The sequence below is a fragment of the Petromyzon marinus genome, chromosome 68 (genome assembly GCF_048934315.1).
Source record: "Petromyzon marinus isolate PM22_M1 ecotype Great Lakes invasive population chromosome 68, UKy_Petmar_22M1.pri1.0, whole genome shotgun sequence".
Classification (NCBI taxonomy): Eukaryota; Metazoa; Chordata; class Hyperoartia; order Petromyzontiformes; family Petromyzontidae; genus Petromyzon; species Petromyzon marinus.
In genome coordinates this window covers 2613537-2639395 of record NC_133734.1, presented here as the reverse complement: position 1 = coordinate 2639395, position 25859 = coordinate 2613537, and the positions used below count along the sequence as shown (strand labels likewise).

At 41.6% G+C, this 25859-nt stretch overlaps 1 protein-coding gene across 2 annotated transcripts in view; it reads right to left on the bottom strand.

The window, feature by feature from the left end:
* The window catches only part of LOC116937962 (uncharacterized), a 45178-nt gene that overhangs the window by 5587 nt on the left and 13732 nt on the right, over positions 1-25859 (bottom strand). Inside the window, exon 2 of one of the 2 annotated variants that reach the window (XM_076054752.1) lies at positions 2428-2666. In XM_076054752.1, the coding sequence (XP_075910867.1) occupies positions 2428-2666 (239 nt within the window). Of the gene's footprint in view, positions 1-2427; positions 2670-25859 lie in introns of both variants that reach the window. The other variant, XM_076054751.1, reaches the window with a different exon arrangement.

Sequence of the window (25859 nt, the reverse complement as noted above, 5' to 3'; positions counted from 1 at the left end):
AATAGTGTAGTGTAGTGTATATAGTGTAGTGTATAGTAGTGTATAGTAGTGTATAGTGTAGTGTATAGTGTGGTGTATAGTGTATAGTGTAGTGTATAGTGTAGTGTATAGTGTATAGTGTAATGTATAGTAGTGTATAGTGTAGTGTATTGTAGTGTAGTGTATAGTGTGGTGTATAGTGTAGTCTATAGTGTAGTGTATAGTAGTGTATAGTGTAGTGTATAGTGTAGTGTATAGTGTAGTGTATAGTGTAGTGTATAGTGTATTGTGTAATGTAGTGTATAGTGTAGTGTATAGTGTAATGTATAGTAGTGTAGTGTATAATTTAGTGTATAATGTAGTGTATAGTAGTGTAGTGTGTAGTGTATAGTGTAGTGTATAGTGTAGTGTATAGTAGTGTAGTGTATAGTAGTGTAGTGTATAGTGTAGTGTATAATGTAGTGTATAGTGTAGTGTATAATGTAGTGTATAATGTAGTGTATAGTGTAGTTTATAGTAGTGTGGTGTATAGTGTAGTGTATAGTGCAGTGTATAGTGTAATGTAGAGTAGTGTAGTGTATAATGTAGTGTATAGTGTAGTTTATAGTGTAGTGCATAGTGTAGTGTATAGTGTAGTCTATAGTAGTGTAGTGTATAGTGTAGTGTATAGTGTAGTGTATAGTGTAGTGTATAGTGTAGTGTATAGTAGTGTATAATGTAGTGTATAATGTAATGTATAGTAGTGTAGTGTATAATGTAGTGTATAATGTAGTGTATGGTGTAGTGTATAATGTAGTGTATAGTGTAATGTATAGTAGGGTAGTGTATAATGTAGTGTATAATGTAGTGTATGGTGTAGTGTCTAATGTAGTGTATAGTGTAGTGTATAGTAGTGTATAATGTAGTGTATATTAGTGTATAGTAGTGTATAATGTAGTGTATAGTAGTGTATAATGTAGTGTATAGTGAAGTGTATAGTGTAGTGTATAATGTAGTGTATAATGTAGTGCATAGTGAAGTGTATAGTGTAGTGTATAATGTAGTGTATAATGTAGTGTATAATGTTTTGTATAATGTAGTGTATAATGTAGTGTATAGTGTAGTGTATAGTGTAGTGTATAATGTAGTGTATAGTGTAGTGTATAATATAGCGTATAGTGTAGTGTATAGTGTCGTGTATAATGTAGTGTATAGTGTAGTGTATAGTCTAGTGTATAGTGTATAATGTAGTGTATAGTGTAGTGTATAGTGTAGTGTATAATGTAGTGTATAGTTAAGTGTATAGTAGTGTATAGTAGTGTATAATGTAGTGTATAATGTAGTGTATAATGTAGTGTAGTGTATAATGTAGTGTAGTGTATAATGTAGTGTAGTGTATAATGTAGTGTATAGTGTAGTGTGTTGTGTAGTATATAGTGTAGTGTATAAGGTAGTGTATAATGTAGTGTATAATGTAGTGTAGTGTAAAATGTAGTGTAGTGTATAATGTAGTGTAGTGTATAATGTAGTGTATTGTGTAGTGTATAGTGTAGTGTATAATGTAGTGTAGTGTATAATGTAGTGTATAATGTAGTGTATTGTTTAGTGTGTAGTGCACTGTATGTTGTAATGTATAATGTAGTGTAGTGTATAATGTAGTGTAGTGTATAATGTAGTGTATTGTATAATGTAGTGAAGTGTATAATGTAGTGTAATGTATAATGTAGTGTAGTGTATAATGTAGTGTAGTGTATAATGTAGTGTAGTGTATAATGTAGTGTAGTGTATAATGTAGTGTATAGTGTAGTGTGTAGTGTATAATGTATTGTAGTGTATAATGTAGTGTATAATGTAGCGTAGTGTATAATGTAGTGTAGTGTATGGTGTAGTGTATAATGTAGTGTAGTGTATAATGTAGTGTATAATGTAGCGTAGTGTATAATGTAGTGTAGTGTATAATGTAGTGTATAATGTAGTGTAGTGTATAATGTAGTGTATAATGTAGTGTATAATGTAGCGTAGTGTATAATGTAGTGTAGTGTATAATGTAGTGTATAATGTAGTGTAGTGTATAATGTAGTGTAGTGTATAATGTAGTGTATAATGTAGTGTATAATGTAGTGTAGTGTATAATGTAGTGTATAATGTAGTGTAATGTATAATGTAGTGTAGTGTATAATGTAGTGTATAATGTAGTGTAGTGTATAATGTAGTGTAGTGTATAATGTAGTGTATAGTGTAGTGTATAATGTAGTGTAGTGTATAATGTAGTGTATAATGTAGTGTAGTGTATAATGTAGTGTAGTGTTTAATGTAGTGTAGTGTATAATGTAGTGTAGTGTATAATGTAGTGTAGTGTATAATGTAGTGTAGTGTATAATGTAGTGTATAATGTAGTGTAGTGTATAATGTAGTGTATAATGTAGTGCAGTGTATAATGTAGTGTAGTGTATAGTGTAGTTGTCCCACCTTGAGCACCAACTTCTCACCCTCCAGCACGGCCACCAGGGGCCGCCACTTGGCTCTCATGGCCGGGGCCGAGGTGGGCGGTCCCGTGGGGGACTCCTCGGGGACCACCCCCAGGCCCCTCCCCGTTGTCTTCCCCTTCTTCCTCTTCCTGTTGTTGTTGTTGTTGTTCTCGTTGTTGTTGTTGTTGTTGTTGCCTCGACCCCCCTTCCCCCCCGGCTTCTTTCGACCGTCTTTGTCTTCTTCTGACGGGGGAAGGTGGGTTGCGGAGGCATGGGCAGGAAGGGAGGAAAGAGTCAGAGGAGAGAGAGAGAGATGGGATCACCAACTCATTCACGCACTCATTCACCAACACACTCACTCATTCATCCACTCACTCATTCACTCACTCATTCATCCACTGACTCATTCACTCACTCACTCCTTCATCCACTCACTCATTCACTCACTCACTCACTCATTCATCCACTCACTCATTCACCCAATCATTCACTCATTCACCCACTCACTCATTCATCCACTCACTCATTCACCCACTCACACACTCATTCACCCACACACTCACTCTCTCACACATTCATTCACCCACTCAATCACTCATTCATCCACTCAATCATTCACCCACCCACTCACTCACTCATTCACCCTCTCACTCATTTACGAACCCATCCACTCACTCACCAGCTCACTCAAGCAAACCACTCACCCACTCACCTACTTATTCATTAATTCACCCACTCACTAAACCACTCATTCATTCACCAACCCATTCACTCACTCATCCACTGACTCATTCAAGCACCCACACACTCACCCACTCATTCACAAACCCATCCACCCACTTACTCACTCAGTCATGCAAGCACTCACTTATTCACCCACTCACTCAACCACTCCCTCACTCATTCAATCACCCAGTCACTCAGTCAAAGACCCACCCGCTCATCCACCCTGCTCACTCATTCACCCACCCACTTGCTTACTCACTCACCCAACCACTCATTCACCCACTCACCGACCATTCATTCAACCAATCACTCACTCACCCACTAATTCACACACTCATTCGCCCACTCATTCACCCTCCCACTCATCCAATCAACTCAATCATTTAACCACTCACTCATTCACCCACCCACCCACTCACCCACCTACTCACTCCTCAACTCACCTGTCCACCCACCTACTCATCCAGGTTCGTAGTACAGCACGCTAACCACTCAACGACCGCTCCACACTCAATCACCCACTCAACAACAACAGCCGTCCATTCATCACTGTCTGTGACATCACCGCGGCACTTGTGCCAGGCTAGGCGCACTCCGAGGCGACGTGCAGTGGTCCCTAGGTGCCATGGGTTGACTGAATGAGATAAACTAAAAACTAACATTTGTTATTTTACCAGGTACAGGCCGCACTAGCCTGTGCATCTCAACAAAGTGGATAATCACGTGGAAATGTATAGCAGTTAAATACTCCAGACGCTTGCCATTGATTCTGAACGTGGAGGGACAATCCCGAGGACCTGGAGAAGAAGCCACGTGGCAATAGGGATAGAAGAAGAGAGAGAGAGAGAGATTGAGATGCACACTCCAAATATATTGCAGGCGTCAGGGTCGGGATGGAGCTCACGACCACCTGTACACCAAGTGAGGTAGTCAACATCTCGCCACCATGGCGCCCAGATAACAACTTGCATAACTGTATCTGCCCGGCGCTCCGCTCGTTGTTGTGAGCGTCGCTCCTCCGGCCCTCCGTTGTTGTTGGAGGGCGACTGCCTCCGACTGCCCAGTAGCAGTCGTCCTTCACGAGCCTCCTCCACAGAGGCCGATCTTGACACCGCTGGTACCGGTCATCGGCAAGTCCGCTCAGCTCCACGTCCTCCTGTACCACATCACTCCATCTCTTCTCTAGCCCCGTGCCTCCTGTACCACATCACTCCATCTCTTCTCTAGCCCCGTGCCTCCTGTACCACATCACTCCATCTCTTCTCTAGCCCCGTGCCTCCTGTACCACATCACTCCATCTCTTCTCTAGCCCCGTGCCTCCTGTACCACATCACTCCATCTCTTCTCTAGCCCCGTGCCTCCTGTACCACATCACTCCATCTCTTCTCTAGCCCCGTGCCTCCTGTACCACATCACTCCATCTCTTCTCTAGCCCCGTGCCTCCTGTACCACATCACTCCATCTCTTCTCTAGCCCCGTGCCTCCTGTACCACATCACTCCTTCTCTTCTCTAGCCCCGTGCCTCCTGTACCACATCACTCCATCTCTTCTCTAGCCCCGTGCCTCCTGTACCACATCACTCCATCTCTTCTCTAGCCCGTGCCGCGCCCGCTTAGCCCCCTCGATCCGGCCGAGCAAAAGCTGTTTCACAGCATGCGGTGGCTGGGCATGCGGGCTACATGACCCAGCCAACGCAACCTTGCCCGCCGGAGGAGCTCACCGATGGGAATGTGCCCAGATATATATATAAAAAAAAAATCTAGGCTGGCTTCAACCAGGACGGATTGTAGGCGCAGATGTTCCATCAGAAGGGTCCACGTTTCGCAAACATAGAGAAGGGTGGGCATAACTTTGGCTGAGAAGACCTGACCCTTCACGTGGAGCGACAGACCTGGTAGCTTCAATACAGCGCTGCGCTGCTGATGAGAATATAATGCCGCTCGACTGATTCAGAGTGAGGCCTCACCTGCCAAAACGGAGTTGGACATAAGCACACTGCCCAGGTACAGAAACTTCTCAGCTCTCTCCACAACTGCACCGTCACTCATGGGGAGTCCAGGCAAGCACCCCAAATATACCGCAGCAGCAGCAGGCAGGAGTGGAGCCACAGGGGGGGGGGCTGGGGGGGGGGGCTGTGGGGGGCTCAGCCCCCCCTGAAATGTTGGGAAAGTCGGTAATCGGGATAAGCGGATATCCGTCTGATGCAAAATGCTGCAGGCTGCCACCTTGTGCTGCCCTGCAGGCTGCCACCTTGTGCTGCCCTGCAGGCTGCTTTAGCGGCAGCCTTTGGAACTTATCGAACTTCTTAGACGCGTCGGCGGCTCCGACCTACTAATAAAACTCCGCGTTCAAATCCAATAAAATGTGTGTCATGCCATTTGTAGCGCCCTTTGGAAAGCATAAACACACTGAGATATTTACACCATTGGAAACCAATTATCACACTGAGATATCTCAGAATATTGAAGTCAGCCCCCAACCCAAAGTCAAAATCCTGGCTCCGCCCCTGGCAGCAGGCATCGTCTGGATTTGGACCGAACCCACGACCTCGTGCATATCATGCGGGGAAGGTAACTGATGTAAGATAATGTAACTCAATCATAGTTTACTTTTTAGTGAAGTTAATGTAACTGATGTAAGTTAATGTAACTCAATCATAGTTTACTTTTTAGTGAAGTTAATGTAACTGATGTAAGTTAATGTAACTCAATCATAGTTTACTTTTTAGTGCAAGTTAATGAAACTGATGTAAGTTAATGTAACTCAATCATAGTTTACTTTTTAGTGAAGTTAATGTACCTGATGTAAGTTAATGTAACTCAATCCTAGTTTACTCTTTAGTGAAGTTAATGTAACTGATGTAAGTTAATGTAACTCAATCATAGTTTACTTTTTAGTGAAGTTAATGGGAATGATGTAAGTTAATGTAACTCAATCATAGTTTACTTTTTAGTGAAGTTAATGTACCTGATGTAAGATAATGTAACTCAATCATAGTTTACTCTTTAGTGAAAGTTAATGTAACTTATATAAGTTAATGTAACTCAATCATAGTTTACTTTTTAGTGAAAGTTATTGTAACTGATGTAAGTTAATGTAACTCAATCATAGTTTACTTTTTAGTGAAGTTAATGTAACTAATGTAAGTTAATGAAACTTAATCATAGTTTACTTTTTAGTGAAGTTAATGTAACTGATGTAAGTTAATGTAACGCAATCATAGTTTACTCTTTAGTGAAGTTAATGTACCTGATGTAAGTTAATGTAACTCAATCATAGTTTACTTTTTAGTGAAGTTAATGTAACTGATGTAAGTTAATGTAACTCAATCATAGTTTACTCTTTAGTGAAAGTTAATGCAACTGATGTAAGTTAATGTAACTCAATCATAGTTTACTTTTTACTGAAGTTAATGTAAATGATGTAAGTTAATGTAACTCAATCATAGTTTACTCTTTAGTGAAGTTAATGCAACTGATGTAAGTTAATGTAACGCAATCATAGTTTACTTTTTAATGAAGTTAATGTAACTGATGTAAGTTAATGTAACTCAATCATAGTTTACTTTTTAGTGAAGTTAATGTTAGTGAAGTTAATGTAACTCAATCATAGTTTACTCTTTAGTGAAATTAATGCAACTGGTGTAAGTTAATGTAGCTCAATCATAGTTTACTTTTTAGTGAAAGTTAATGTAACTGATGTAAGTTAATGTAACTCAATCATAGTTTACTCTTTAGTGAAGTTAATGTAAATGATGTAAGTTAATGTAACTCAATCATAGTTTACTCTTTAGTGAAGTTAATGTAACTAATGTAAGTTAATGTAACTCAATCATAGTTTACTTTTTAGTGAAAGTTATTGCAACTGATGTTAGTTAATGTAACTCAATCATAGTTTTCTTTTTAGTGAAAGTTAATGTAACTGATGTAAGTTAATGTAACTCAATCATAGTTTACTCTTTAGTGAAAGTTAATGTAACTGATGTAAGTTAATGTAACTCAATCATAGTTTACTTTTTAGTGAAAGTTAATGTTACTGATGTAAGTTAATGTAACTCAATCATAGTTTACTCTTTAGTGAAGTTAATGCAACTCAATCATAGTTTACTCTTTAGTGAAGTTAATTTAACTTATGTAAGTTAACGTAACTCAATCATAGTTTACTCTTTAGTGAAGTTAATGCAACTCAATCATAGTTTACTTTTTAGTGAAAGTTAATGTAACTGATGTAAGTTAATGTAACTCAATCATAGTTTACTTTTTAGTGAAGTTAATGCAATTGATGTAAGTTAATGTAACGCAATAATAGTTTACTTTTAAGTGAAGTTAATGTAACTGATGTAAGTTAATGTAACTCAATCATAGTTTACTTTTTAGTGAAAGTTAATGTAACTGATGTAAGTTAATGTAACTCAATCATAGTTTACTTTTTAGTGAAAGTTAATGTAACTGATGTAAGTCAACGTGACTCAATCATAGTTTACTTTTTAGTGAAGTTAATGTTAGTGAAGTTAATGTAACTCAATCATAGTTTACTCTTTAGTGAAGTTAATGCAACTGGTGTAAGTTAATGTAACTCAATCATAGTTTACTTTTTAGTGAAAGTTAATGTAACTGATGTAAGTTAATGTAACTCAATCATAGTTTACTTTTTAGTGAAGTTAATGTTAGTGAAGTTAATGTAACTGAATCATAGTTTACTCTTTAGTGAAGTTAATGCAACTGGTGTAAGTTAATGTAACTCAATCATAGTTTACTTTTTAGTGAAAGTTAATGTAACTGATGTAAGTTAATGTAACTCAATCATAGTTTACTCTTTAGTGAAGTTAATGTAAATGATGTAAGTTAATGTAACTCAATCATAGTTTACTCTTTAGTGAAGTTAATGTAACTGATGTAAGTTAATGTAACTCAATCATAGTTTACTTTTTAATGAAGTTAATGTAACTAATGTAAGTTAATGTAACTCAATAATAGTTTACTTTTTAGTGAAAGTAATTGCAACTGATGTTAGTTAATGTAACTCAATCATAGTTTTCTTTTTAGTGAAGTTAATGTAAATGATGTCAGATAATGTAACTCAATCATAGTTTACTTTTTATTGAAAGTTAATGTAACTGATGTAAGTTAATGTAACTCAATCATAGTTTACTTTTTAGTGAAGTTAATGTACCTGATGTAAGTTAATGTAACTCAATCATAGTTTACTCTTTAGTGAAGTTAATGTAACTGATGTAAGTTAATGTAACTCAATCATAGTTTACTTTTTAGTGAAGTTAATGTAAATGATGTCAGATAATGTAACTCAATCATAGTTTACTTTTTATTGAAAGTTAATGTAACTGATGTAAGTTAATGTAACTCAATCATAGTTTACTTTTTAGTGAAGTTAATGTACCTGATGTAAGTTAATGTAACTCAATCATAGTTTACTTTTTAGTGAAGTTAATGTCACTTCTGTAAGTTAATGTAACTCAATCATAGTTTACTTTTTAGTGAAAGTTAATGTAACTGATGTAAGTTAATGTAACACAATCATAGTTTAATTTTTAGTGAAAGTTAATGTACCTGATGTAAGTTAATGTAACTCAATCATAGTTTACTCTTTAGTGAAGTTAATGTAATTGATGTAAGTTAATGTAACTCAATCATAGTTTACTCTTTAGTGAAGTTAATGTAATTGATGTAAGTTAATGTAACTCAATCATAGTTTGCTTTTTAGTGAAGTTAATGAAACTGATGTAAGTTAATGTAACTCAATCTTAGTTTACTTTTTAGTGAAGTTAATGTAACTCAATCATAGTTTACTCTTTAGTGAAGTTAATGTAACTGATGTAAGTTAATGTAACTCAATCATAGTTTACTTTTTAGTGAAAGTTAATGTAACTGATGTAAGTTAATGTAACTCAATCATAATTTACTCTTTAGTGAAGTTAATGTAAATGATGTAAGTTAATGTAACTCAATCATAGTTTACTTTTTAGTGAAGTTAATGTAACTGATGTAAGTTAATGTAACTCAATCATAGTTTACTTTTTAGTGAAGTTAATGTAACTGATGTAAGTTAATGTAACTGTTGTAAGTTAATGTAACACAATCATAGTTTACTTTTTAGTGAAAGTTATTGCAACTGATGTTAGTTAATGTAACTCAATCATAGTTTACTTTTTAGTGAAAGTTAATGCAACTGATGTAAGTTAATGTAACTCAATCATAGTTTACTTTTTGAGTGAAAGTTAATGCAACTGATTTAAGTTAATGTAACTCAACATTCAACTTAAAAACGTCCACGCCACCACAACCTGCACCATTTTAAACGTAGCTACAATAAGCCGTCCACGATTAAAGTACTGAGCCAATCAACGTGCTCAGTAATTAACGGCGTAAAAATGTACATAATTTCACGCGTAATTTTACGATTGCATTGAATTAACGTTTAACGTCTGCGTGCAAACTGAGGCATAGGGCCAATGCCAGGGACTGACGTCTGAGGCCTAGGCCTCGAGTTCACGACGTCAAAAAAAAAAGCTGCGAGCAAACAACAGATATTATTGCATGCATAATGTCTCTTGATTGCCCTTTGCATAGGCAAAACCTGTCAACCCATACGGTTTACCCCGTATTCTCGTACATGGAAGTCGAGAAGTCGGGTCCATACGGCGTACAGCCGATTCAAGATGGGCAAAGACATCGATTAGAAAAAAAAAAACAGTTCCTATTTGTTCGTGTTTTTGTCTCTTGTGATGGGACTTTGTAGATTTTGTAAGGCCTTGGGTTGACCAATAAGGTCTGCATTGGTCTGTAATAAGGTAGGCACTGATAAAGGTTTGACAGATATGATTAAGTTTCAGTTTTGTAGCCAGAAAATAAGGGGAAAAACCCTATTATTGCATTTTGGTACTGGCAAAGGAGGTCTAATGATGTAGATCCTCACCCCGAGCCCTCATTACTTTGATAGCGGCATTGTCTTTGAGCCGTGTGACGCCTTTTGGCGTCATCTGGTGGAGCACCAATTGGGTCGAGGCTCAAAAGAAAGCCGTCCCTTGGTGTGGACCAATCAGTTTCAAAGACTATGCATCATCATATATTATCATAGTCTGTTTTTTGTTTGCATTTTGACTGCAGGTATTGTGGTTAATGCAGTAGCCATGAATCCTTGTAAAAAAAAGGTTGCAGTTTTGTTGCCAGAAAAAAGGGGAAAAGCCCCCTATTATTATTAGGTATGATTAACCCAAACTGTAATGGGCACCCATTCATAATTTATACGAACAGATTAACCCCCCTCCCGCCTTTGACCTTCGCACCTGATTGGCTCACGAGTGATGACATCACTCTTGCCTGATGATGCTGCTGGCTGTACTTCACAGTAAAACCTTGTGGATCGCGACGTAACTTGGTCTGCGAGTGTTTTGCAAGACGGGCAAAAAAAATTACAAATGAATATTAATTTGATAAACGAGCGAGGGTCTTGGCAATGCGAGCGGCAGTACGTACGTGTAACAACGCTTTTGTACTGCCGAGCGTCACGTGATCACGGCTGATGTACGACCGAGTGATTTGACGTACGAGTGTGATTTGACGTACGAGTGTGCTTTGGATTACAAACACGTTTTTTTTTTCTTTCCGGAACGAATTACGCTTCGCAATCCAAGGTTTTACCGCGCTGGTGAATGTCATGGCCCATCCAATTATCAATGTCGCAGTAGGTTTGCTCTCCAACGCGCAACAACCTGTTTAGCGCTGCGCTAGTAACCAATTGGCACGATTCGTTGACGTGACAAACCAGCTGACCAATTGGCTGTGTCGGGCAGTGGCAGGTTTTTACTGGTAGGAACGAAGTTGTAAACTGAGTGTACCAGTAGATTAATGTGTCCGTCCGTCCGTCCCCTTTCAATACTTTAACGAAGTGAAATCTCGTGTGACTGACATCCTTTATTTAACCACGTGAGTGACGTCATTGAGAGTCACTCTCTTGTCAGTGTCATCCTTTATTTAACCACGTGAGTGACGTCATTGAGAGTCACTCTCTTGTCACTGACATCCTTTATTTAACCACCTGAGTGACGTCATTGAGAATCACTCTCTTGTCACTGACATCCTTTATTTAACCACGTGGGTGACGTCATTGAGAGTCACTCTCTTGTCACTGACATCCTTTATACTGGTAGGCACGAAGATTGTAAACTGAGTGTACCAGCCTGCAATAGATTAATGTGTCCGTCCGCCCGTCCCCTTTCAATACTTTAACGAAGTGAAATCTCGTGTGACTGACATCCTTTATATAACCACGTGAGTGACGTCATTGAGAGTCACTCTCTTGTCACTGTAATCCTTTATTTAACCACCCGAGTGACGTCATTGAGAGTCACTCTCTTGTCACTGTCATCCTTTATTTAACCACCTGAGTGACGTCATTGAGAGTCACTCTCTTGTCACTGACATCCTTTATACTGGTAGGCACGAAGATTGTAAACTGAGTTTACCAGCCTGCAATAGATTAATGTGTCCGTCCGTCCGTCCCCTTTCAATACTTTAACGAAGTGAAATCTCGTGTGACTGACATACTTTATATAACCACGTGAGTGACGTCATTGAGAGTCACTCTCTTGTCACTGTAATCCTTTATTTAACCACCTGAGTGACGTCATTGAGAGTCACTCTCTTGTCACTGACTACCTTTATTTAACCACGTGAGTGACGTCATTGAGAGTAAGTCTCTTGTCACTGACATCCTTTATACTGGTAGGCACGAAGATTGTAAACTGAGTGTACCAGCCTGCAATAGATTAATGTGTCCGTCCGTCCGTCACTTTCAATACTTTAACGAAGTGAAATCTCGTGTGACTGACATACTTTATATAACCACGTGAGTGACGTCATTGAGAGTCACTCTCTTGTCACTGTAATCCTTTATTTAGCCACCTGAGTGACGTCATTGAGAGTCACTCTCTTGTCACTGACATCCTTTATTTAACCACGTGAGTGACGTCATTGAGAGTCACTCTCTTGTCACTGACATCCTTTGTTTAACCACGTGGGTGACGTCATTGAGAGTCACTCTCTTGTCGCTGTCATCCTTTATTTAACCACGTGAGTGACGTCATTGAGAGTCACTCTCTTGTCACTGTCATCCTTTATTTAACCACGTGGGTGACGTCATTGAGAGTCACTCTCTTGTCACTGACATCCTTTATTTAACCACGTGGGTGACGTCAATGAGAGTCACTCTCTTGTCACTGTCATCCTTTATACTGGTAGGCACGAGGTTGTAAACTGAGTGTACCAGCCTGCAATAGATTAATGTGTCCGTCCGTCCGTCCCCTTTCAATACTTTAACGAAGTGAAATCTCGTGTGACTGTCATCCTTTATTTAACCACGTGAGTGACGTCATTGAGAGTCACTCTCTTGTCGCTGACATCCTTTATTTAACCACGTGGGTGACGTCATTGAGAGTCGCTCTCTTGTCGCTGACATCCTTTATTTAACCACGCGAGTGACGTCATTGAGAGTCACTCTCTTGTCACTGTCATCCTTTGTTTAACCACGTGAGTGACGTCATTGAGAGTCACTCTCTTGTCACTGTCATGCTTTGTTTAGCCACGTGAGTGACGTCATTGAGAGTCACTCTCTTGTCACTGGCATTCTTTATTTAACCACGTGAGTGACGTCATTGAGAGTCACTCTCTTGTCACTGACATCCTTTATACTGGTAGGCAGGAAGATTGTAAACTGAGTGTACCAGCCTGCAATAGATTAATGTGTCCGTCCGTCCGTCCCCTTTAAATACTTTAACGAAGTGAAATCTCGTGTGACTGTCATCCTTTATATAACCACGTGAGTGACGTCATTGAGAGTCACTCTCTTGTCACTGTCATCCTTTATTTAACCACGTGGGTGACGTCATTGAGAGTCACTCTCTTGTCACTGACATCCTTTATTTAACCACGTGGGTGACGTCAATGAGAGTCACTCTCTTGTCACTGTCATCCTTTATACTGGTAGGCACGAGGTTGTAAACTGAGTGTACCAGCCTGCAATAGATTAATGTGTCCGTCCGTCCGTCCCCTTTCAATACTTTAACGAAGTGAAATCTCGTGTGACTGTCATCCTTTATTTAACCACGTGAGTGACGTCATTGAGAGTCACTCTCTTGTCGCTGACATCCTTTATTTAACCACGTGGGTGACGTCATTGAGAGTCGCTCTCTTGTCGCTGACATCCTTTATTTAACCACGCGAGTGACGTCATTGAGAGTAAGTCTCTTGTCACTGACATCCTTTATACTGGTAGGCACGAAGTTTGTAAACTGAGTGTACCAGCCTGCAATAGATCAATGTGTCCGTCCGTCCGTCCCCTTTCAATACTTTAACGAAGTGAAATCTCGTGCTGTTGGGGTGTATAAAATAAAATTGCGCAACATTCCAATGTCCCTACCAGCCCGCACCCTGCAGGGGACCTGTTAACGACGCATTCACGTTTACTCGATTTAACCCAACCAAAAAAAAACCGCATCTGTTAGACGCATAACGTCAGTTGCTTGACGTCTTAATTCGCCGTTGCAGACCAAGTTAAACGTAAAAAAAAAAAATGGTTTTGTACATTTTTTCGTGTACGTTTCGGTTCGATCGGAGCGAAATTTAAACGAAGCGTCGTCGCTAAACCCGCCACCGCCACCACGACATCCGACACGCAATCAAATCCGTTGAGGGGGTTTCTGTCACGCGAAAACAAAGCGTAGCCAATTAGTTTAACAGTCGTAATAATGTTCCTGGTTCTTTCGGTAAAGTCGCGTAGAAGGGAAACGATGAATTAGTAAAAAAAAATATATAAAGCAATTGTTTTATATTTTTTTATTATTTATTATATGAATCCCTGCAGTCACGAAAGCTTTAAATCAAAAGTCATAATACTAATAATAATCATCATGATGATAATTATTCCATGTATATCGCGGCTTTTCATCGATGATCTAGTACAGAATGCAACAGCAGCAGCAGCAGCCACTCGACATGTAAAATGCTCTTCTATATAAATAAAGACCTGAATCTGTACGTCTCAAAAATCTCGAGGGTACTTGCCCAAAGCTGACATTTGGGACAACATGGAACATCTGAAAATTCGATATATATTTTTTTAAAGTTTAAGTCCTCCAAATCTCGATTTTTTAAGTGCCCCGTAAACATGTTTGTCATTCAGAAACAGTTCAACATATAAGATTGCGTTATTGTTTTCTTTGATAGAGCTTTAGACGGCAAGTAAAATGAAAGCAAGAACCGCCGGTTGGGTTTTGATTTCAAGATTTCGTGACTGCAAGGATCCATACTCTTTGGTTCTATTCGGTAAAGTCACGTAGGTAAATAAATAAAACAACCAAAATCACGACGTTTCGGCCACAACACAAGTGGCCTTCTTCAGGTGAAGGAACAGAACTGTCGGGACGACAGAGCTTCAATGAACGCTGCTGAGATTCGTGGCGTCTTTTTAAGCTTAACATAGCTATTTCTGCGACCAGTCACAAGCTAATCCCTCAGATATTTCAATGCTAAATTCTCCTGTTTGATATGTAAACTCCTTTGTCATGGTGCCTCACTTCTCTCACCCAGCTTAAAAAGACGCCACGAATCTTAGCAGCGTTCATTGAAGCTCTGTCGTCCCGACAGTTCTGATCCTTCACCTGAAGAAGGTCACTTGTGTTGTGGCCGAAACGTCGTGATTTTTGTTGTTTTATTTTTTACCTACGTGACTTTACCGAATAGAACCAAAGAGTATGAACCACTGGTTGGGTTTTTATCTTTTATTGTTTTTTTTTGTAGATATTTCAGATTCAAGCGGTTTTTGGATGAAAACAAAAATTCTGCATTTTCTGATGTTCACTTCTGAATAATTCAAAAACGGTCAAAGGTAGCAGAGCTTCCCCTCGTTCATTATTGTTCTTTCTAATAACAAGAAGAACTTAGTCTTTAAATTGAGCGGTTTTTCTGATGGGTGCGTATTCAAATATGAGAAGTTGAATCAAATTTCGATTTAAAGCTTTTGTGACTGCAAGGATTCATCTTCTTTGGTTCTTTCGGTAAAGTCACGTAGAATGAGAATAAAATAATAAATTGATAAAATAAAATAACACAATAATATTCTCACAACGTTTCGGCCACAACACAAGCGGCCTTCATCAGGTGAAGGGACGAGACTGTCTGGTAGGACAGCGCTGGAGTGAAAGAGCCACGTTCAGATCACGACCTTTAAGCTGTGTGAGAGGAAACAAAGCGCCTTGACAAAGGAATTAGCATATAATTTAGCATTAAAATGGCCGAGTGATTAGCTTGTGACTGGTCACAGAAATGGCTATGTTAAAGTTAAAGCATACACATCCGCAGAGGCACCCCTTTGTGTATGCTTTAACTTTAACATAGCCATTTCTGTGACCAGTCACAAGCTAATCACTCGGCCATTTAAATGCTAAATTATATGCTAATTCCTTTGTCAAGGCGCTTTGTTTCTTCTGACACAGCTTAAAGGTCGTGATCTGAACGTGGCTTTTTTCACTCCAGCGCTGTCCTACCAGACAGTCTCGTCCCTTCACCTGATGAAGGCCGCTTGTGTTGTGGCCGAAACGTCGTGAGAATATTATTGTGTTATTTTATTTTATCATTTTATTATTTTATTCTCATTCTACGTGACTTTACCGAAAGAACCAAAGAAGAAGTTGAATCAAGTTGTCAACATTTTTAGTTTTTTTTTACTCAAAAAATTACAAATGGTTGGAGTAGCTGTGTGTATCTGATCGTCGATAAAGCTTGTAAAAAAAATCAGATCAAGTATGTTGGAGTATATTCTTTCGTTTTTTTTTCGGTAAAGTCACGTAGGTAAAAAAACTTCTTATCTCGTTGTCTGTTAAAAGCTCTAACAATAAGTTATTTTTCATCTACGTGACTTTACTGAAAAAACCAAAGAGTATGAATCCTTGCAGTCACGAGAGCTTCAAATCTAGAATATGTTGGAGGAGTTCAACTCGCAATAGTTACAATCCGAGAACGACGCTCCGCTAGTGATTACGACAACCAGCCTACTCCGGCTATCAGTGCCGGACTAAGTTGATGCGGGGCCCTTACTACACATCTAGTAGCTACATCATATGTAGTAGCTACATCATATGATGTAGTAGCTACATCATATGATGTAGCTACTACATATGATGTAGCTACTACATGTGTAGTAGCTACTACATGTGTAGTAGCTACTACACATCTAGTAGCTACATCATATGTAGTAGCTACTACATATGATGTAGCTACTACACATGTAGTAGCTACATCATATGATGTAGCTACTACATGTGTACTACATGTGTAGTAGCTACTACAAGTGTAGCTACTACATGTATAGTAGCTACTACATATGATGTAGCTACTATCTGTGTGTAGTAGCTACATATGATCATATGTAGTAGTAGCTACTACATATGTAGCAGCTACATGTAGTAGCTACTACATATGATGTCGCTACTTTTGCTACTGGGATCATCCGGCACTGCCGGCGATGTGTAGTAGCTACTGCATGTGTAGTAGCTACTACATGTGTAGCTACTACATATGATGTAGCTACTACATGTGTAGTAGTAGTAGCTACTACACTACATGTGTAGTAGCTACTACATATGATGTAGCTACTACATCAGATGTAGTATCAGCTACATGTAATAGCTACTACTAGATATGTAGTAGCTACTACACATGTAGTAGCTACTACATATGTAGTAGCTACTACATGTGTAGTAGCTACTACATCTGATGTCGCTACTTTTGCTACTGGGATCATCCGGCACTGCCGGCGATGAGCCCAGAACTGCGGGGAAATCGTCCTCCTGCGTGTCGATTTCACAGAGACGGTGGGGAGAGTTCAAGGTGATTGTCATCACGAGTGGGCCAATCACCGTGCGAAGACCGCACAGAGGGCTGAATGCAGTCAATGTACGTCACAATGTTGCTACTTCAGCTACCAAACTGGTTGTTGTTGTGTGTGTGTGTGTTGGAGAGTTATACCCACATCGCAACATTTACAATTCGAGTATAACACGTGGCCTTTCGCGACCAATATCATCCATGATACAGGGAATTTTTGGGGTTGGATCGCGGAAATATATGCACGTTGTGTCGTTAAACCCGCCACCACCCGACACAGCTAATTTATCACGTAAACAGAACGTAGCCAATTCATTACTAGTCCAGCACACCGGTTGTGTGTTGGAGAATGTTGTGATTTGTGCCGTACCAGTAACAAACCTTACCAATTGGCCCTGCCGGGTGGTGGCGGGTTTAACGACACAACATTTAAATATTTGCGCGATGTAACCCCTCCAAAAATCCCCCTGTATCATGGACAATTCGAGTAACTGTGACAGTTCTGCCGGAAGATTAAAACAAAGAAAAAAAGCCTCCTCTGGCGATGAGCCCAGAGTTGACAATCATTCCTTCGTCCTGTTTTTCCGTCTTAAACAGACGTTGGGGAGAGTTAACGGTGATTGGCATCACGAGTGGGCCTATCAAGCAAAGGGGCGAAGACTACACAGAGAGAGAGAGAGAGGGAAGAGAGGGCTTAATGTAGTAAGTTACAATGGATCATGTTGCTATTTCGCCACTAAACCGGTTGTGTGTGAGTGTGTCGGAGAGTTAAACCCACGAACCCAGCATTTGCAATTCCAGTGACTGTGATCGTTTCGCTGGTGATTGCAACAGCAGCAACGAGCTTCATCAGGGCGATTAGACAGAATTTATGACACGGGCGTTCAACGTTACTGATTTTTTAAAATTTTATTTTACCGGGTGTAAGAAGGTCCCATTGAGCTACAGTGAGGGATAAAAGTATTTGATCCCCTGCTGATTCTGTACGGTTTGCCCACTGACAAAGAAATGATTAGTCTATAATTTTAATGGTAGGTTTATTTGAACAGTGAGAGACAGAATAACGACAACAAACAAAATCCAGAAAAACGCATGTCAACAATGTTATAAATTGATTTGCATATTAATGAGGGAAATAAGTATTTGACCCCCTCTCAATCAGAAAGATTTCTGGCTCCCAGGTGTCGTTTATACAGGTAACGAGCTGAGAATAGGAGCACACTCTTAAAGGGAGTGCTCCTAATCTCAGCGTGTTACCTGTATAAAAGACACCTGTCCACAGAAGCAATCAATCAGATTCCAAACTCTCCACCATGGCCAAGACCAAAGAGCTCTCCAAGGATGTCAGGGACAAGATTGTAGACCTACACAAGGCTGGAATGGGCTACAAGACCATTGCCAAGCAGCTTGGTGAGAAGGTGAGAAGAGTTGGTGCGATTATTCGCAAATGGAAGAAACACAAAATAACTGTCAATCTCCCTCGGCCTGGGGCTCCATGCAAGATCTCACCTCGTGGAGTTGCAATGATCATGAGAACGGTGAGGAATCAGACCAGAACTACACGGGAGGATCTTGTCAATGATAAGGCAGCTATGTAGCTCTCTGACAGAAGCTCTGACCTGGCTATCACAAATGATATCTCAACGAAGTAGCTGATATCATCATCGTCGTCATCATCACGTGGACATTTATAGCAGCAGATGAACGCTCTAAACGCGTGACGTTGATTATAAATATGCAGCAGGCGTCAGAGTCGGGATCGAACCCACGAACTCCTGCATACCAGGCGAGGTAGTTTATATCTCGCCACCGTAGCGCCCAAATACACCCACATTCACAACCACCACACACACACACGCCACCCTACAAACACACAAAAAGACAAAGATCCCCCGTGCAAGTGCTGTTAGCGAGCACCTATGAAGGCCGGAACGGTACACAGGGGCGTGGGTGGTCAGCACCACGCCCGACCGCCTTTATATCCCCAGTGGCGATGTTTACACACTGCACCAGGTACTCATTTGAGGCTGAGTCGACCTAGGGGAGGCCCAGGACCGGTTCAGATAATCGTCAGTGGTGTTGGCCGTGAGCGCGAATCGAATCTGGGTCGCCGGATTTGGAGCGCGGCGTCGGGCTAACCACTACACCACCGCACACAGACACACACACAGACACACACACAGACACAGACACACACAGACACACACACAGACACACACACAGACACACACACAGACACACACACATAGACACACACATAGGCACACACAGACACACACACAGACACACATCCAGACAGACACACACACAGACAGACACACACAGACACACACAGACACACACACACAGAAACACACACACACAGACACACACACAGACACACGCACACACACAGACACACACACACAGACACACACAGACACACACACACGCAAACACACACACAGAGACACACACAAACAGACACACACACACAGACACACACACAGACACACACACAGACACACACACAGACACACATCCAGACAGACACACACACAGACAGAGACACACAGACACACACACAGACACACACACACAGAAACACACACACACAGATACACACAGACACACACACGGATACACACAGACACACACACACAGACACACACACACACAGACACACACACATAGACACACACAGACACACACACACAGACACACACACACAGAGACACACACAAACAGACAAACACACAGACACACACACACACAGACACAGACACACACACAGACACAAACACACAGACACACACACAGACACACATCCAGACAGACACACACACAGACAGACACACACAAAGACACACACACAGACACACACACACAGACACACACACAGACACACACACAGACACACACAGACACACACACACAGACACACATCCAGACAGACACACACACAGACAGACACACACAGACACACACACACAGACACACACACAGAAACACACACACACACAGATACACAGATACACACACACACACAGACACACACACACAGACACACACACATAGACACACACACATAGACACACACAGACACATACACAGACACACACACAGACACACACACAGACACACACACACAGACAAACACACAGACACACACACAGACACAAACACATAGACACACACACAGACACACATCCAGAGAGACACACACACAGACAGACACACACACAGACACACACACAGACACACACACACAGACACAGACACACAGACACACACACACAGACACACACACACACAGACACACACAGACACACACACACAGACACACACACAGAAACACACACACAGACACACACAGATACACACACACACAGATACACACACACAGACACACACGTGTGCAAAGATAGTGCTGTTAGCGAGTAATCAGCGCCTGTGAAGGCCCACAAGGGGATGGGTGGGAACGAATGTTTACATTTCTGAATGTGTTCATCTTCTGCATGTCGTATGTCTGCTGATGTAGATGCGGATCAGCAACTAACAACGTCACATCCAGGTTGGTCAGGCCAAATAACCGCACGATGAGTAGCGGACTAGTGTATCATCATCGCTGTGATGTCTCAATTAGTCTATGGGTCTCTATGAGTTTATGGATCTCGATGGGCCTCTGAGCCTGGGTCTACAAGAGTCTCTGGGTCTGAGTCTCTATGTCTATGTGAGAGTCTCTCTGTGGGTGACAACGAATCTCTATGAAGGCATCTATGGGTCTCTGAGTCCCTGAGTTTCTGAGTCTCTGTGAGTCTCTATGGGCATCTCTGAGTCTCTGTGAGTCTCTATGGGTATCTCTGAGTCTCTGTGAGTCTCCATGGGTATCTCTGAGTCTCTGTGATTCTCTATGGGTATCTCTAAGTCTCTGTGAGTCTCTATGGGTATCTCTGAGTCTCTGTGAGTCTCTATGGGTATCTCTGAGTCTCTGTGAGTCTCTATGGGTATCTCTGAGTCTCTGTGAGTCTCTATGGGTATCTCTGAGTCTCTGTGAGTCTCTATGGGTATCTCTGAGTCTCTGTGAGTCTTCATGCATGTGTATCTCTGAGTCTCTGTGATTCTCTATGGGTATATCTAAGTCTCTGTGAGTCTCTATGGGTATCTCTGAGTCTCTGTGAGTCTCTATGGGTATCTCTGAGTCTCTGTGAGTCTCCATGGGTATCTCTGAGTCTCTGTGATTCTCTATGGGTATCTCTAAGTCTCTGTGAGTCTCTATGGGTATCTCTGAGTCTCTGTGAGTCTCTATGGGTATCTCTGAGTCTCTGTGAGTCTCTATGGGTATCTCTGAGTCTCTGTGAGTCTCCATGTGTATCTCTGAGTCTCTGTGATTCTCTATGGGTATATCTAAGTCTCTGTGAGTCTCTATGGGTATCTCTGAGTCTCTGTGAGTCTCTATGGGTATCTATGAGTCTCTGTGAGTCTCTATGGATCTCTCTGAGTCTCTGTGAGTCTCAATGTGTATCTCTGAGTATCTGTGAGTCTCTATGGGTCTCTGAGTCTCTGTGAGTCTCCATGGGTATCTCTGAGTCTCTGTGATTCTCTATGGGTATCTCTAAGTCTCTGTGAGTCTCTACGAGTATCTCTGAGTCTCTGTGAGTCTCTATGTGTCTCTGAGTCTCTGTGAGTCTCTATGGGTCTCTCTGAGTCTCTGTGAGTCTCTATGGGTCTCTGAGTGTTTGGGAGTCTCTATGGGTATCTCTGAGTCTCTGTGAGTCTCTATGGGTCTCTGAGTCTCTGTGAGTCTCTATGAGTATCTCTGAGTCTCTGTGAGTCTTCATGCATGTGTATCTCTGAGTCTCTGTGATTCTCTATGGGTATATCTAAGTCTCTGTGAGTCTCTATGGGTATCTCTGAGTCTCTGTGAGTCTCTATGGGTATCTCTGAGTGTCTGTGAGTCTTAATGCATGTGTATCTCTGAGTCTCTGTGATTCTCTATGGGTATATCTAAGTCTCTGTGAGTCTCTATGGGTATCTCTGAGTCTCTGTGAGTCTCTATGGGTATGTCTGAGTCTCTGTGAGTCTCCATGGGTATCTCTGAGTCTCTGTGATTCTCTATGGGTATCTCTAAGTCTCTGTGAGTCTCTATGGGTATCTCTGAGTCTCTGTGAGTCTCTATGGGTATCTCTGAGTCTCTGTGAGTCTCTATGGGTATATCTGAGTCTCTGTGAGTCTCCATGTGTATCTCTGAGTCTCTGTGATTCTCTATGGGTATATCTAAGTCTCTGTGAGTCTCTATGGGTATCTCTGAGTCTCTGTGAGTCTCTATGGGTTTCTATGAGTCTCTGTGAGTCTCTATGGATCTCTCTGAGTCTCTGTGAGTCTCAATGTGTATCTCTGAGTATCTGTGAGTCTCTATGGGTCTCTGAGTCTCTGTGAGTCTCCATGGGTATCTCTGAATCTCTGTGATTCTCTCTGGGTATCTCTAAGTCTCTGTGAGTCTCTACGAGTATCTCTGAGTCTCTGTGAGTCTCTATGTGTCTCTGAGTCTCTGTGAGTCTCTATGGGTCTCTCTGAGTCTCTGTGAGTCTCTATGGGTCTCTGAGTGTTTGGGAGTCTCTATGGGTATCTCTGAGTCTCTGTGAGTCTCTATGGGTCTCTGAGTCTCTGTGAGTCTCTATGAGTATCTCTGAGTCTCTGTGAGTCTCTATGGGTCTCTGAGTCTCTGTGAGTCTCCATGGGTATCTCTGAGTGTCTGTGCGTCTATATGGGTATCTCTGAGTCTCTGTGAGTCTCTATGGGTCTCTGAGTCTCTGTGAGTCTCCATGGGTATCTCTGAGTGTCTGTGCGTCTCTATGGGTATCTCTGAGTCTCTGTGAGTCTCTATGGGTATCTCTGAGTCTCTGTGAGTCTCTATGGGTATCTCTGAGTCTCTGTGAGTCTCTATGGGTATCTCTGAGTCTCTGTGAGTCTCTATGGGTATCTCTGAGTCTCTGTGAGTCTTCATGCATGTGTATCTCTGAGTCTCTGTGATTCTCTATGGGTATATCTAAGTCTCTGTGAGTCTCTATGGGTATCTCTGAGTCTCTGTGAGTCTCTATGGGTATCTCTGAGTCTCTGTGAGTCTCTATGGGTATCTCTGAGTCTCTGTGAGTCTCCATGGGTATCTCTGAGTCTCTGTGATTCTCTATGTGTATCTCTAAGTCTCTGTGAGTCTCTATGGGTATCTCTGAGTCTCTGTGAGTCTTTATGGGTATCTCTGAGTCTCTGTGAGTCTCTATGGGTATCTCTGAGTCTCTGTGAGTCTCTATGGGTATCTATGAGTCTCTGTGAGTCTCTATGGATCTCTCTGAGTCTCTGTGAGTCTCAATGTGTATCGCTGAGTATCTGTGAGTCTCTATGGGTCTCTGAGTCTCTGTGAGTCTCCATGGGTATCTCTGAGTCTCTGTGATTCTCTATGGGTATCTCTAAGTCTATGTGAGTCTCTACGAGTATCTCTGAGTCTCTGTGAGTCTCTATGTGTCTCTGAGTCTCTGTGAGTCTCTATGGGTCTCTCTGAGTCTCTGTGAGTCTCTATGGGTCTCTGAGTGTTTGCGAGTATCTATGGGTATCTCTGAGTCTCTGTGAGTCTCTATGGGTCTCTGAGTCTCTGTGAGTCTCTATGAGTATCTCTGAGTCTCTGTGAGTCTCTATGGGTCTCTGAGTCTCTGTGAGTCTCCATGGGTATCTCTGAGTGTCTGTGCGTCTATATGGGTATCTCTGAGTCTCTGTGAGTCTCTATGGGTCTCTGAGTCTCTGTGAGTCTCCATGGGTATCTCTGAGTGTCTGTGCGTCTCTATGGGTATCTCTGAGTCTCTGTGAGTCTCTATGGGTATCTCTGAGTCTCTGTGAGTCTCTATGGGTATCTCTGAGTCTCTGTGAGTCTCTATGGGTATCTCTGAATCTCTGTGAGTCTCTATGGGTATCTCTGAGTCTCTGTGAGTCTTCATGCATGTGTATCTCTGAGTCTCTGTGATTCTCTATGGGTATATCTAAGTCTCTGTGAGTCTCTATGGGTATCTCTGAGTCTCTGTGAGTCTCTATGGGTATCTCTGAGTCTCTGTGAGTCTCTATGGGTATCTCTGAGTCTCTGTGAGTCTCCATGGGTATCTCTGAGTCTCTGTGATTCTCTATGTGTATCTCTAAGTCTCTGTGAGTCTCTATGGGTATCTCTGAGTCTCTGTGAGTCTCTATGGGTATCTCTGAGTCTTTGTGAGTCTCTATGGATATCTCTGAGTCTCTGTGAGTCTCTATGGGTATCTATGAGTCTCTGTGAGTCTCTATGGATCTCTCTGAGTCTCTGTGAGTCTCAATGTGTATCGCTGAGTATCTGTGAGTCTCCATGGGTATCTGAGTCTCTGTGAGTCTCTATGGGTATCTCTGAGTCTCTGTGAGTCTCTATGGGTATCTATGAGTCTCTGTGAGTCTCTATGGATCTCTCTGAGTCTCTGTGAGTCTCAATGTGTATCGCTGAGTATCTGTGAGTCTCTATGGGTCTCTGAGTCTCTGTGAGTCTCCATGGGTATCTCTGAGTCTCTGTGATTCTCTATGGGTATCTCTAAGTCTATGTGAGTCTCTACGAGTATCTCTGAGTCTCTGTGAGTCTCTATGTGTCTCTGAGTCTCTGTGAGTCTCTATGGGTCTCTCTGAGTCTCTGTGAGTCTCTATGGGTCTCTGAGTGTTTGCGAGTCTCTATGGGTATCTCTGAGTCTCTGTGAATCTCTATGGGTCTCTGAGTCTCTGTGAGTCTCTATGAGTATCTCTGAGTCTCTGTGAGTCTCTATGGGTCTCTGAGTCTCTGTGAGTCTCCATGGGTATCTCTGAGTGTCTGTGCGTCTATATGGGTATCTCTGAGTCTCTGTGAGTCTCTATGGGTCTCTGAGTCTCTGTGAGTCTCCATGGGTATCTCTGAGTGTCTGTGCGTCTATATGGGTATCTCTGAGTCTCTATGGGTCTCTGAGAGTTTCTGATTCACCGTGAGTGTCTATAGGTGTCTGAGTCTCTGTGATTCTCTATGGGTATCTATGAGTCTCTGTGAGTCTCTATGGATCTCTCTGAGTCTCTGTGAGTCTCAATGTGTATCTCTGAGTATCTGTAAGTCTCTATGGGTCTCTGAGTCTCTGTGAGTCTCCATGGGTATCTCTGAGTCTCTGTGATTCTCTATGGGTATCTCTAAGTCTCTGTGAGTCTCTACGAGTATCTCTGAGTCTCTGTGAGTCTCTATGTGTCTCTGAGTCTCTGTGAGTCTCTATGGGTCTCTCTGAGTCTCTGTGAGTCTTTATGGGTCTCTGAGTCTTTGGGAGTCTCTATGGGTATCTCTGAGTCTCTGTGAGTCTCAATGGGTCTCTGACTCTCTGTGAGTCTCCATGAGTATCTCTGAGTCTCTGTGAGTCTCTATGGGTCTCTGAGTCTCTGTGAGTCTCCATGGGTATCTCTGAGTGTCTGTGCGTCTCTATGGGTATCTCTGAGTCTCTGTGAGTCTCGATGGGTCTCTGAGTCTCTGTGGGTCTCTATGGGTATCTCTGAGTTTCTTTGAGTCTCTATGGGTATCTCTGAGTCCCTGTGCGTCTCTACGAGTCTGGATCTCTATGGGTGTCTCTAAGTCTCTGTGAGTCTCTGTGGGTATCTCTGAGTCTCTGTGAGTCTCTATGGTTCTCTCAGTCTCTGTGAGTCTATAGAGTTCTATGAGTCTCTGTGAGTCTCTATGGTTCTCTATGTCTCTGTGAGTCTCTATGGTTCTCTGAGTGTCTGTGAGTGTCTAGGGATCTCTGAGTCGCTGTGAGTCTCTATG